The sequence below is a fragment of the Protopterus annectens genome, chromosome 4.part0 (genome assembly GCF_019279795.1).
Source record: "Protopterus annectens isolate FY-2018-M chromosome 4.part0, PAN1.0, whole genome shotgun sequence".
NCBI classification, from domain to species: Eukaryota; Metazoa; Chordata; order Ceratodontiformes; family Protopteridae; genus Protopterus; species Protopterus annectens.
Window position 1 is genome coordinate 1,206,564,106 of NC_056733.1, and position 13,612 is coordinate 1,206,577,717.

The following is a 13,612-nucleotide window of genomic DNA, read 5'->3' on the forward strand; positions in this document are numbered from 1 at the left end:
AATAAAACTAAGTAAAATGAAGTCAGGGAAAGCAGCAGGCTCAGATGAGGTCAGAGCAGATATGGTAAAGATGCTGGGTGAGATAGGGGAGAAATTGCTACTAAGGGTACTAGCAGTGTGGAGAGAAAGGCATAGTCCAGATTACTGGAGAATAAGCATATTCGTGCCAGTGTACAAGAACAAATGGGACATTCACAACTGTGGGCAGTACAGAGATATCAAACTCCTGTCACATTGGATGAAAGTTCTGGAGAGGGTGACTGATAAAGGGATGCGCAGACTAGTAGAAAGTAAGATGGAGGATGAGCAGTTCAGGATGCAGCACAACTGACCCAATGTTTGCAGTGAGACAGACAGTTGAGAAGAAGTTAGAAATGAGGAAGGAGTCCAACTTGGGTATTCCTAGACATGGAGAAAGCATATGACAAGGTCCCAAGAAAGCTGATTTGGGCAATACTGCAGTGGTTCAAAGTCCCAGAAACATTGTTAGAATTACTGCCTACTATGTACAGGATCCAATGACTCAAGTATGAACAGTGTTCGGTTTCACAGAGCGGTTCCCAGTGGGAGTGTGTGTGCACCAGAGTTCAGCTGTGAGCCCACTGCATTTCATACTGGTGATGGACTACATTAGCAAACCAGTAGGATGGGACAGATAAACAAAGTTACTGTATGCAGATGATGTGGAATTACAGGCAGACTATGAGCAAGAACTTCAGCAAAGGATAAGGGAAAAGAATGCAAAACTGAAAGCACATGGGATGAAACTTAGTACAGATAAGATAGTGATAATGGCAGCAAACTGAGGAAATCAGAAGAAGCTGAGAACTGAGATAGAAGTGAAGATAGTGGAGCGGGTGTAGAAAATGGGGAAAAAGGGAGTCGGTGATGATGTGGATGATGAGTTTTGTTTTTACAGAGTGCATTTGAATGACTGATTGCCAGGAAGGAGCTCTCTGAAATTCCTTCATCAAGAAACTTAAACTAGAAATGTACCTGTTAATCAGTAGAAAGCCTTTACTGCCTTTTAAGTAAGTTACACATTTACCCATTGAGACGGATACTAGCTAGCATTACCTGCATTACCCCTTTCTCGTCAGATGCCACTGAAAGATCCAAAAGTAAGGCATCAGGAATTGTCATGCTCCTGGGAATTCCTGTATATGCCAACTAGAATGCCTAGGTGATGCTGGCTGTCCATCCAGAAGGGCTCCTAGTATGTGATGGACATACAGGTGCCCTACGGTAAGACCCCATGTTGCATGGTAGGATAAGAAAGGTGTCACATTGTTGAACATTAGCTGATGATTTGTAGGACGGAGCACTGGGTATGTTTATTTGATACCTTATGTGGAAATCCATGTTACAGCAACTGTTTACCATCAGCTGCCAATTAAGTGAAACATCTAACACATGCATAGTATCACAAGCATTCTCACTGACTGCTCTGCAGAATCCTGCAATCTACTCCTACCCACTCTTCAAGTATTAGAAGACTGTCATTATTTGTCCTGATGCCATGTTGTGACAGGCTTGGAACAGATTCTGGGTAAAGGCTAGAAGTTTCCCTTTGGGATATACATTGTAGAAGAACATGGTAAGGAGGTAGGGTTAATGTGGGTTATGGCAGTAATCTCAAGTTGGTGCACTGACTGTGTGATAAATCACTGTCCTTCAGGGAGATTAACAGGGTCCCACTACTTATGCCAGGTGCTACTACAAGTATTATAATCTGTGAAAGCTACAGAGTTCATTGTAGTACAAATCACGTCATCAGAAACCCATGAAACTCACCTGTATAGTCTGTGTATTTTATGTTGGAGGTCTTTTGATGGAATGAGGGCTATCATATGAAAGGCTGTGACCATTTTTCCAAGTACAGTTCCTGTAATGCACTCCTTCTAAATCAGCAGTATTTTTCAAAAACAGTAAAGGGTTCAGTCCTCCTTGGCAACTGCATTTACTGCACCAACACAGCTTTGCATTTCAGCACTACAGACTGGGACAGCACACTGTGAAAGATGGACATGTATAGTGTTTCTATTTGCTGTAACCTTTAACTTTGCGTATTTTATGCCATGGAGAGTACTGCTACCTTGCTTCAGTATTTTACTATTGACTCCTTTACATGGTCCCATACATGTTGTGTGTCTGCCCTCACCTGCAGCATTTCATATTCCTTTGCTCTGTGTGGCACTGTGCTGTTACCTTGAGATAGAGTCCTCTGCTGCTGTGACACACTCATGCTGTAGGACACATGACCAACATCTCTATTTCCTGTACCCTGATGCTGACACAATGCTCTCATTTCCATATGGCATAGACTTTGGCATTATGTGTTTGTGTGCAATGGCATTTCTGTGCCATTGTTCTGCCCTCATTACTGAAAGTCACATAGATGATTGCTATACCATGTGTCTAAGAGTTAACAGTATAGTACAATTTCCCATCATCCCCTCTACTATACAGTTTCCTGTACCATACTGCTGGCTGGCCCTTTCCTAGTGTGCAAGGACATCTCCCTCAGTATCTTTTGCTGTAGTGCACATGCATGCGGCACTGGACTTTATGCTGTATTGCCTGGAAGCCCTTTTTGGGTAGTTAGTAACCATCCTGGATGCCTGATCTGCCTCCTTTACCAGGAAATAAAAATACATTGTTTTTACCTAAACATGTACACAAATATGCACCCACAAACAAAATCAGGTTGTCTGTATTAAAAAAAACACAAGTATTGAATACAAATCATGAGTGGAGTAAAGAAATGTAGGCAGAAGTCTATTTAGCATCTAAACACACATGTTACACTATGAGTCCTTTGGATGAGATGTTAAGCCAAGGACTCCTCTGCCTTAGCTGGTGATAGCTCAGGTTGATGTGAGAGTGCCCACGACACTTACTGAAATGGGCATGGAGAGGTTCCATGATGCCCTACTCAGTATAAACACCACCTCTGGTTTCTCCTGAAAAGAGACCATTTCTCCAGTGGCAACTAATCTGGTCAACAAAATGTAAATAAATAAAATAAAATGAGCCATCAAATCATGTTTGAACAGCATTACAACCGATGAACATAATTTTTTTTTTTTGCAGAGTAACCCCCCCTTGTAGGAGACTATGCTGCTACACCGGTTTTACTTTAACTCCTAGATTGCACAGCCCCAGAGAAGTGATAACTACAAAAATTGTAAATCTTGTCAGCACTCTAGTAGAAACAGTGCTTTTAGTAATTTTCTGTGGGAAACCAAGGTTAGAACAGTATAACTTATCCAGTAATTGATGAGTTGCATTCTCATCCACTTTAGACTCTGATTAATAGGGAAGTCAAATGCACATACAAATAAAATGAGGGAGTATTCCTGTGAAATTAAAAAAATCCCAAGTAATGAAATACAGGTTGGGATTCCAATAAGAAAGGCAGAGAGAGAGGGAGAAATGTTCAAATTACCTTCTAACTGTACACATACACACAGGAACAAAATAAGGCAGTGGTCTCTAAAATGGAAAACGAAATCTCAAGTAATGAAATACAAGTTAACATAAAATAAGAAATGTTGCGAGAGGTCCAGCAGTGATCAGAACACACAGACATGAAAAAATGAGGTGATAGTCTATAAAATGAAGAAAAAAAAATCATAAGTAGTGAAATTTAAGTCAGAAATTTAATAACAAATGTAGAAGAGTTGTGTTACCACTTAGTCACACGTATGAGCAAAATGAGGCAGCGGTGTGTAATGCCGAAGACGTGTCGGCACTAATATGTGGATAAACCGGGTTGACCTTGATGAATGTTAGAACATTGGAACAGGGAGCTTTCTTCCAGTTGTTGCTGTTTATAATTGCACTTTTTGACATGTGATGGTTTACTTTTGGAAGAGTCTATACTGGGAGTTTGAGAGAGGTTTGGGAGAACCTCGGAAATGAGTAGTATGGAATCTTGTAGTGCAAGAAAGTTGTCAAGCTGCTGTAAGCAGAGAATAAGACAACAAAGTGCAACTTTAAAAAAACGAGATCAAGATAGCGTGGACAGACAATAAATTGACTTCTGATATGTACGAACACACCAGATTATAATGCCATATTTTGTCAACACTCAGTGTCACATGCGATTAAGCGAAAACATATTGAATCAGTGCTACATTGCGCCAAATGACATTGTTAGTAATTGCACTGAATGCAGTCTCTAAGGTTTGGTTATAGTAAGTAAAGGGAAGTTTATTTATTTAATATTTTTGCACTTATTTTGTGCAAGTTCAAGGATAGTCTATTTAGAAATGGTATGTGTGTGCGGGGGGTCTACAATGTGTAGAGTATGTGTTTAATAATGTGAGCCATTTATGCACTTTTGAAAGTTTTGTGCCCTTTTCTGCTCTACACAGAGAGTATTAGTGGTTGTAATTTTTTTCTTGATTTTTTGCAATATTTTACAGCATTATGCATTACTGACATTTAATTTACAGGAGTTTGAGACACAAAGAACAGATCTTCATATGTTATTATGAGTCCATGATAGCAGTACAAAGGAGTATTCTATCTCAAGGAAATAAGGGAGATGAAAATTTGTACTTAATCTAAAAAGTCATTTGCAAGATAAAGCATTTGTAATTTAATTCACTTCAGTGTCGTATCAGACTTCCCCATACCAACTTTTTTTATTTTGAAAATTAACAAAAAGCCATCTATAGACATAATATATGGATCCCATTCAGAAGATTGACTCAGCATAAAGTCGAACGACAGAAAACAGCAAAAATCTGTGCCCCCCACACCCCCTGCATATTATATATACCAACTCTGAGATTGCACTACAGTGGAGAAAAGGGTAAATTTCCCAATCCCCACTATGCCGCAATCTCCATTAAAAAGCTTCAACATTTCAAGAAGTTGCTTATATGGTCTTGATCATATGAAGTTCGACTTTCTGTTGAGTCGATCTTCTGAATGGGACCCATGTGTATGTATATGTGTCTATATCTATATAAAATATATATATATATATATATATATATATATATATATATATATATATATATATAAATATAACTGATTCTCTCACTGGACTGTGGAGTACTGCAATGTTTCAATTTTGTCCTTCGCATTTTTCTATAAGTACATGTGTACGTGTATATGTATTTGTGTACATATATATATATATATATATATGTATATATATATATATATATATATATATATATATATATGTGTGTGTGTGTGTGTGTGTGTGTGTGTGTGTGCGCGGGCATATATGCACCCTGTGATGGAGTGTTTGCCAATGTTCTGTCAAGAGAGAGTATTTTTAATTGACAGTTTACTGATGATAAATTCCAAAGAACATCAGTCAAAGCTATTTAAAAAAAAAAAAAAAACATTTTTTTCAGGGGTTGGAGCAAGCTCCCTGATGATGGTGGAGTGGAGGGGTCTTGGCTTTCCATATGTACAAATCATATATACCAATACCACGGCCACACTATAGCGGAGAAAAGTGCAAAAATAAATAAATAATGCACTGCCAGTTCACACTGTTCAACACATTGTGGAAAAACTTACTGCTCCACAAAATTTTCAAAATGGAAAACACTGAAGGAAGAGGCTTCAGTGAAATGTAAGCTAAATCTGATGGAGTGCTGTCCTGTCTAAGGATATATGTGTTGAAGGACTGCTGCCTTGACTGAGGTTGGTTCCTGTCCAGTGCTCTTTGCTTGCTAAGACAGGGTTCCTGTAATTTCTGTAGGTAGGATAAAGAGTTATAGAAGTTGAATGGATGGATAATTTTAAAATAAATGGTGCGACATTTACCATTTGGTGTTCTGAATTATAGTATCACAATTTTTTTATTTTTTAAATTATTTTACATAATCTTATTGTATATGCCATTTCTGATGGTTTCTCATATTATGCATTGGTTGGTAGAAATAACACCTTTTAAGAGTCAGCATAGGTGCTTGTTTGATGCACTAAGGTTATGTGGTATTTGGCGTTATGTTGCCTGCTTTGTTGGTTTAAATGAATCCTTTATGCTTATTTTCCTACAGTTCCATGTCAGTAAGTCGCCTGGAGATGGACCTTCAAGCAAAGATACGAGAGTCTAGCCCTGGACTGGAACGTGTTTACTTTAATAAAGGACTATAACCGAGTGAAAGACAATGACTGCCTCAGCTATCCAAGACTTATTTGTAGTGAATTTATGTTATTTTTATTATGCCAGCATTGGGGGGTCTGTATTTTCATTCCCTTGTCATCTTAAAGACAAGAAAAACTGAACTGTGATACCAGTATTACTCATTAACCAGCAAAGAAGCAAAAAGTGCTGCCTGTGCTTGTGTGTTTTGTGAGGATTTTTAATATACGTGACATGTGGGTATTCACTAAACACAGCCGTAGCTCTCACCTTGGTCTTGAGTTTGCTGTATGGTTAGGATATGTGAAAACTCCACAACTCCTTATCTTATGGTGACATAGGCTACTCAGCAAGTTAAAACTTGCATATATCCTTCTTCTCCCCTCTTATCTGGCTGTTAAAATCTCAGGGTCTCATGCTTGGAGCATGCCTGCCCCCCCCCCCCAGCTTGTATAGAATACCGCTTCACTTACATTAACTGATATGTATACCCTCAGGAACCCTGTAACTCACATCCCTTCCTTTAAGTTTTATTGAAAGTTATTGTATTTGATGGCTGGAACACACACATCTTCCAGATGTACTCGGTCTCCACAGGTTCTAGCTCAGTACTACCAGTAGAGTTGAATTTTCTTTTCCTTTTTGCCTGTCACCCTTTCATAGGTGCCAGTACTTCATCCCTTTTGACTTTTTGGTGCCAAAGTAAGAATCTGAAGGCATTCATCAGTGCCCACTTATTAACTCTGATGAGATGCATCTTTCCACAAGGACCAGCGAGATGGCTTATTTAAAAGTTCTAGACAGCGCAAAATGCAGACTGCAGGAAATCTGAATTCTTGGCTTAAGTCAAGACCCTGCCTCCATGTCCTAGTCCACTACACCCCTTGTGACTAATTCATCCTTCCTACAGAAGTTGTTGTCCTGTATGTAGGGAGAGAAAAGTGGTACACTTCTCACCTGTGAATAGGTGATTCAAAGAGACATCACCCCCTAACATTCACTCTTGTTAAGGACACCCAGAAGGTGATTGCTAAGTGCCTTCTCACCCTGCAGGAGTTGCTCTTAAGTTCCATATCATGAGCGGGTATATGAGATGATGATTCAGTAGAAGGTTTAATGGTGGCATAAAGCCCTGCATTGACTTCTCACTCCATAGTACTGCTACTGGTGCAGGCATTCCCATCATGTGTTGGGTCACCATCTTGCTTGCTCTAAATTGAGACTGAGGCTTACACAGTCGCTTTCTTCTGTTACAGGAGGGGTGCAATACTTGGTGTTTAGAGGCTAACCAGTGGGGAAAATTATCCTTCCCCAGTTCCTTGGCCATTAACAAGTTTGAACTGATGGATGTTTGTCTGTTGGAGAGCAGCATGGACAGTGAATGAATGTTCTGTTGCAGTGGTCTTTAAGATGCTCTTTTATGAGAATGTTTCAGAAATCCACTCTTGAGGTGACCATCTGTTCCCGAAGCAGACGTGTATGGTATGGAGCAGTAAAATGTCACAGTTGTTAGGGATGCTGCTTCCTGACTCCACCTGCTTGGTTTTATTTCTAGTTTAACTGGGTGGAGTCCACTTTTTTCTCATGTCCAGTTTGTTCTACAGGCACTGTTTTATCCTCTCGTATCTTGAGAACATAGTTAGCTTAGCTTGTCTAGACTATCCCAAGTTTATGTTATGGAGCTTTTTCTTCCCTGGTTTCCTGTGTAAATGATAATTTGTTGCAGTGGGGATTAGTTACTTTTGGCAAGCCCTGTCCATAGATGAGTGAGGAACACCCTATGATTTCATGGCTCTTGACTGGATGATGGTATGTATGGCCTTCTTCCTTTGATAAAACATCTCCAGCATTTAAAAGAAATATGGCAGCCTGGAAAGACCTAATAAACGCTAGTCATCGTGATCCCTTCACTCCAGCTTTCCATCATGCCCTCCTGAATGGATTAGTGTGCACATAGCCTCATACAGCAGTTCTAAATATTTCATAGGTAGGTACTAGGCTATTTGCCCGAGGGCATTTGTAAGCCTAGCCAGAGTGTGTCGACTTTCGCTGCCCCATTGATTAATTAACTGAGCCTCTGTCAAGCAGAGCTAATGAAGTGATCCCAGGGGTGTATTTTCTGAGATATGCTGAAGGTTATTACTTCAGGTGTGTCATATCTTGTATAACTATCACCAGTGATAACAGCATTCTGGAGTTTGTAGGAAAAGACCACTTGATAGCCATTGTATATCCTCTTGTGACAGAATAGATGTTGCCCGAAGGGCAGCTGGTGCATTTTCAGCCTGTCTTTACCAGAGAGGTAGAGGACACTGTTCTGCTACAGAAACAAGCAAGGAGCATTTTACTTCCAAGGAGTTGCGGGAAAGTCCTCTAATTGTGAATTTAAGTGAATTCAGCCTTCACATCATTCATCGGAAGTTTCACATAATTCTGATGAAGTCCGAGTTCTGCTTCTTCAATGTGACTTTTAGATGGCTTGATTAAAACTGGTGGATGCCTGTTGGTTCATCAGTATCAAGGAGCCAGACAGACTACTACTGAATTTAGTTGTAGCCCGAAAACATTTTCATCACAACCTGCTTCCATTTGGCTTTTCTTCCACTGCAAAGGACTTTACCAAGGTGTGGGCTATCTTAGAAGTGGCCCTCCCACAGTGCATGCATTTCATATCTTATTACGTGGTTGATTGGTTGTTTATGACACCACCACAATTCTTTGATGGTGGTACTTGTCTAAACTTTGTATAACCTATAATCATTGGGATCACCATCATCTAGTAAGTATCCTGCCTGCTTCAAGTATAGCACAGTCCTTTTGGTAAAACATGGCCAAAATCCATATGAACACCTGTCTATCCTTAGTGAAAAAAGCTCAGAAGCTGAGAGATCTGGCATTTTGTGTTGAAGTAGTAACTTAAATGCCTGTTTTACCTTTGGAGATTTGTGGCAGTGACGTACTCATTCTTCCTTGACTGTTGTGTAAATTCTGAAGTGGATATTTCATTGACTGTGGCTTGCAGGGTTAACATTCCTTGTTAGTTCTCTGAGTGTGAACTTTTATTACAGTGCCTTGGATTGGTAGATCTTAGCCTGCAGCCTGGTGACTGTCATCCTCTGCCTCTTCTTGACACACTTCCTGATTTTAATCCCTCTGCTGGGGGTTGTGAGCCTAATTTATCTCTTCCTGGTTATAGAGATTTGAGTCCACTGAAGACGCATCTGTGCATTAGTTCCCTCACATTGAAGGCTGCATCCCTATGGCTGCGAGCAGTTTTGTACTCACGAAGACGGAACATCTTGTTGTGACCCTGTGCCATCAAGATGTTGATAAGGTATCTAAACTAGCAGATGAAGGAATTGCATTTACTTCTTTAGTGGAAGTAAACTGCCGGCAAAAGCCTGTATGTGTGGTAGCAGACGAAGGAATTGCATTTACTTCTTTAGTGGAAGTAAACTGCCGGCAAAAGCCTGTATTTGTGGTCCATATCCCAGAGGAATCAAATGTTCCAGTAGATGATAGCTCCATGTCTTAGAAAGATAATGCCCATATCACAGAGGGATAAGAGTAGCAATGCATCTTCGATGTTCAGGCTTGAATAAATGCCAGGGAACTGGAGAGCTGGCTGAGCATTGAGAGAAGAGATCAGGCCATGCCTGCTTGCCTGTGATCTCTGTGTGTATTTTTTGGATGGGAGGGTAAGATGCCTATGTCCAAATTGTGTATACTTTCATCCCATTTCATGGGGAGAAAGTGGAGTTACATTTGCCTTCAAGTCATCAAGGTTTTCTAAGGAGTTGCGTCACTCATGGAGATGAGTGACATGCCCTCAGAAAGACCTATTGCATACCCACCCCCTTGAGAGATTATGGGCGTGAGTGAGGAAAATGTTTAGTTTAAAAAACCCTCTGTTGATAGATGATAGCATCTTCATGGCCCTTTTGTATCACTTGTGACTGGTGGGCATGTAAAAGCGAAAACAAAATTGTCCTGATAGTTTGGACATGAGTTTCTTCTTCATATGTTAGTGTTCAGATCAATTTCCGGAGGTATAACAGTCCAGAAGTCACACTTTAGGTTATTCAGAAGAATATTGTATTGCTGTGCGTTTCTGCTCTGTTCAACAAAGTAAGGGGAAGTGGACAATATGTGCATTCTTGGTGGTGTGTGGCAAAGATTATTTATTTGCCCTGCTTGCTAATAAGTTAAATGTAGAAATCCCAAGGCGTAGTCTCTTCATATTGCTATGCCACAGTGGCTTCATCATTTTGATGGTATGAACAGCTCTGCCCTAAACTGCAAATGTTCCCATTCAGCTACAAGAATATCCTCTGGGAAAGTTTGTATTAGTGGCTGTCAGGAAGCATTCCATTCAAGCTCTCTGCCAGGATAAGTGGAAGAGTTTGTTAGTCTGTGTGAGGGTTTTGCTTTTCCTCTTCAGTCCCGTCAGTCTCCACATTTGCGTGGATTGTCTCAACTTTCTTTATTCTGTACCTCATTCTGTGCTACCAAGGGACATGCATTAGAAATCTTTTAATGTTAATAATCTACTGGAATGCAAAACTCTGTCCATTGTAGATTGTTGAAAAGGTTTGTAAAAGAGAGCTATGATCTCTGGTAAGTGGTCATCATCACTTTTGCACATGAATGTCCTGACTAATTTACTATTGACTTAACCCATCTGACAAGATGTGTTTGATGGGCCTGGAATTTGTATCCCCAAATAATTTGTTCTTCATAGTTAACATGTCATCTTGATCAAATTGCAAGATTTGTAAAATGTTTTAGCTTTTTTCCTAAAAAGACTGAGTCTGATCTCCAATCAAATTCCCATTTTCTTCCAAAAGTAGTTTCAGAGCTGACACTTGTACAGTTGGTTCTTCGGCTAGTTTTCTTTCTGGATGTTGAAATTATTAGAAACATGTCCACCATTATGGTTATACTTAAGTACGGTCCATGAGAATAGCTGGGCAGATCAGCTTTTTGTTTCCTTTGCTTACGCCATAATGTCCAAGTGAATTGCCATTTGTATTCCTTTTGTCACCATAAAGTCTAATGTGGCCCTGGCCAGCAGGTGACAAGAGCATTTCTCTGGTGAGGTGGCTGCCATTGTTTTATGTCTCAGGTCAATGTCTGTGGCATGGCCACTTGGTTATCATTGCCTGCCTTTGACAAGCATTTAAATTGACCTTCAATCATTCTGCCATAAAATTTTCTTTCTTGCAGTTTAGAGTTCTTTGAAACATTGCCTGGGATTTTTTTTTTTTTGGGGGGGGGGGGATACTATTGAGGATTCTGCCCAATTATTCCATCCACTCAGAGATTCCTTCAAAATAGGTTGCAACAGATATTCTGTTGCAGTTTTCCTTCATCCATCTGCCTTGCCTGGAATTATCATCATGGCAGCTGGGACTTCTTAAATAAACTTTGGAATTCTACAGTCTTTTTTTTTTTTTTTTCTTGCATTTTTAACCTTCTTTTGGAGTGCAAGTCAAGAACCGAACCATCTAATAACACCCTCCCCCTAATTTCAACATAAGGATGCTATGTGTCATCCAAAAGGGAAGTGTCTGTCCCAAACATGAGTACTTGAGATTAGGAGGAGCATTGTCAGAGGATACAAGAAGGATATAACCAAGCATTCCACCTGCAGAAGAGAGCCTTAATAGTTTGTGCTGGATATTACCAGCTAGAAAAAGTGTAATCAGTAGTTGTGTGCATGAGGGTGTCCCATAGAAATGATTGCATTTGTGCAACACTGTTTAAAGGGCAACAGTGAAAGAAAGGCTTAGTTACATGGTCTTACACTCTCAAATATCGCGAGCTTATTATACCACTTCAGAACTGGTTATACACACACTATGGGAGTCACTGGCTCAATAGGAATATATTACAGTAATACTGTTATTTTAACTCAGAATAAAGAGCAGAATGTCAGAACTGCATTTGGAAGGTAATTACTAAAGTAATTTATGCAGGTTAGAAGTGTACATCCACTGGTGTTCACAGTATCATGGCATACCTACTGGATGTTTATATTTTCATAAACTGACTTGTCTTTCTTACATTTAAATAATGTATTATTTATAAATTTACTGCCTCATTTACTACAATACAGGTGACACCAAGCCAAAGGAAATAAGATTGGCAAGTTTCATGACTGATGCAAAGATAACATGGTAGGAGTAAATAAACTGAGTTGTTTTTGGAAATATTAAGCAATATTTTGGGCTCTTTAGGCCTGAACAGTATTAGAGTAGGCGATTCAGATTTTAAAGTTTGTGTGCATTTATGTTTCTTAAACTGCCATTTTTTTCAGTAGTACCAGAAGTCCAAGTTCTATTTCTCGTATTCAACAGGTTTAACCATGTTACCTTGCATAAAAGGCAAAGCAAATTCCAGTAATTTCTTTACATTTTCAACACATTCCATTTTGTTTGCAGTCTTACACTGATCGGCTCACCTTCAATGCAATGAATATTAAATGTGATTGTATTGTTGCATGTTGTACCAAAAAATGCAGAGTGATAGGTGATGTTTTCTAAAGTACTGTATCTAGTAGATTGGTAGAACTTTTTCTCGGGGGAACAACATTCTCATCAGTATGCAGTGTGTGTTTTTTAGATGCTGGTTTGAGCTTGTGCCTAGAAATCAAATGGTTAGATGTACCATAAATCAAGAACATTAGTGTTACAAGCGTCGATGTTAACGAGTCATATCCACTCCTGTAGCGACCCTATGAACAGCCGCCAGCATCCGTGGAGTTTACTAGGCAAGTAGGGAATAGAAGTGTTACACTGTGCAGTAAACATAACATTCAGGCTTGTGTGTGCTAGCTCTTAATGAATGAACCTCATGGGTAAATGTCATGAGGTCTTTTTACATATAGTGTAAACTAGATTATCGTGCACACATTTCCTGAATGCCTTTTTAAACTATAACTGACACAAAAATTACAGAAATGTTTATGACTTACTAGTTGCAAATACTTTCTCGAATTGTAAGGAACTCTGAAAATGTGCAAGTTGAGCATCTCTGTTAAGAAACTAATTATTTACGTGCATATTATGTAATTAGCAGTGCAGGACTTAAAAAAGTTAATTCTTTCCTTTCTAGTCGGCCGTACAGATGACAAGAGGTTTACTTTAAGTAGAGGTGGTGCAGACACCAATTTATGTTTTTATTCTTTTGAGTACATATTTGAAAACATTTGAGACCGTGTCTTAGCAGCCATTCAGTCTTGACTAGTATATGAGGGCCCGAACTCATAGTCTTGTGTTATGGATTAAAATTCAACATCTTGCAACATCTGTCAGAACTGAGCTTGTGAAGATGATCATTTGACATGCATTCTGTAGAAGTGTTATTTTGGTACCCTTAAACAAGTTCTCATACTAGAAAGCCAGAGTAAATTGTGGTTACACATCTGCTTTGGCTCTTTTTTTGTCTTGTAACTGTTATTTAAACTTTAGTTGAACCTGTTTTTTCCTAGTT

The 13,612-nt window shown here is 39.4% G+C and overlaps 1 protein-coding gene across 1 annotated transcript in view; it reads left to right on the forward strand.

The window, feature by feature from the left end:
* SFXN1 (sideroflexin 1) overlaps nucleotides 1-13,612 on the forward strand; it is an 800,283-nt gene that overhangs the window by 786,574 nt on the left and 97 nt on the right. The window contains exon 11 of the mRNA XM_044069135.1: nucleotides 6,033-13,612. This exon is cut by the window's right edge and continues 97 nt beyond it. Within this exon, the coding sequence (XP_043925070.1) occupies nucleotides 6,033-6,129 (97 nt within the window). The 3' untranslated portion in view covers nucleotides 6,130-13,612. The remainder of the gene's footprint in view (nucleotides 1-6,032) is intronic.